Source organism: Amphimedon queenslandica, unplaced genomic scaffold (assembly GCF_000090795.2).
Source record: "Amphimedon queenslandica unplaced genomic scaffold, v1.1 AMPQUscaffold_97_Cont27876, whole genome shotgun sequence".
NCBI classification, from domain to species: Eukaryota; Metazoa; Porifera; class Demospongiae; order Haplosclerida; family Niphatidae; genus Amphimedon; species Amphimedon queenslandica.
This window is the reverse complement of record NW_003559543.1, coordinates 1-861: the sequence shown is the minus strand read 5'-3', so window position 1 is coordinate 861 and position 861 is coordinate 1. Positions and strand designations below refer to the sequence as shown.

The following is an 861-nucleotide window of genomic DNA, read 5'->3' as shown; positions in this document are numbered from 1 at the left end:
CATTATGGCTCAAGGCTCCAAAACTGCTCAATGTTAAAGAATAAAGCCTATAATTTTAGTATACAAAGGTATTATTACTGATACTCAGTATAATAATTTTAAATTAAAAGAATTATAGTAATAATGGTCATAAAACACACTGCATATTAATATAAAATGCAACATTTTAAAACTTGAGCAGCAGACCAAAAGTTTGGCTCATCCTCTTGCATCAGTCATTGAAATCAATTAACACTTCAAGCAGGAACTCCTTTCTTGATCTGTAGCATTACCCTGATGTAGCGTTACACTACTACTATTGGTTCTGGTTCCTCCTCCTTCTGCTATCACTTTGCCCACAACCTCTTTAAAAATGTCATCAATCTTTTCAAAATCTTCCTTATAATGTGCAGACATTTCAATAAACTTCATGTTATTTTGTTCAGCATACTCCCTGCCTTCTGATGGTGAGATTCTCCACTGTTCGTTAGTCTTATCACATTTATTAGCAATTAGAATCATCTGGATTCTTCTATCACCTGCATTATTTTCTATCTCTCTCTTCCATTCTCCAATGTGGTAGAATGAATCTTGATCAGTAACATCGTAAACAAGACAAGCAATGTCAGTCTCTTTATAAAACTGACATGTTACAGACTTAAATCGTTCACTACCAGCTGTGTCATGCACGTATAGCTAAAAGAACACATTATAATTCTATATTTCTTAGACTTATCATCCTAACCAGCACTTTTTCATCTGAATCTTTGGTGTATACGATATTCTCTCTTGTCTCGACACCAATTGTGGAGATAGTCTTGAGGTCAACCTTATGATGCATATATAATTTGAATATTGATGTCTTGCCTACATTAGAATCAC

The 861-nt window shown here is 33.9% G+C and overlaps 1 protein-coding gene across 1 annotated transcript; it reads right to left on the bottom strand.

Moving 5' to 3' along the window:
- Positions 1-132: 132 nt before the first annotated feature.
- Positions 133-854, bottom strand: LOC105316392 (ras-related protein Rab-13-like). Its single transcript, XM_011411233.2, has 2 exons — positions 725-854; positions 133-675 (listed from the first exon to the last, which is right to left on the bottom strand). The coding sequence occupies exons 1-2, from the start codon at positions 818-820 to the stop codon at positions 229-231; spliced, it is 543 nt and encodes a 180-aa protein (XP_011409535.2). The 5' UTR covers positions 821-854; the 3' UTR covers positions 133-228.
- Between the last annotated feature and the right edge of the window lie 7 nt (positions 855-861).

Coding starts and splice junctions, on each gene's coding strand:
- LOC105316392 (XM_011411233.2), bottom strand. CDS start 820: ATGCATCATAAGGTTGACCTCAAGACTATCTCCACAATTGGTGTCGAG. Junction 676..724: donor ATTCAGATGAAAAAGTGCTG/GTTAGGATGATA, acceptor GTGTTCTTTTAG/CTATACGTGCATGACACAGC.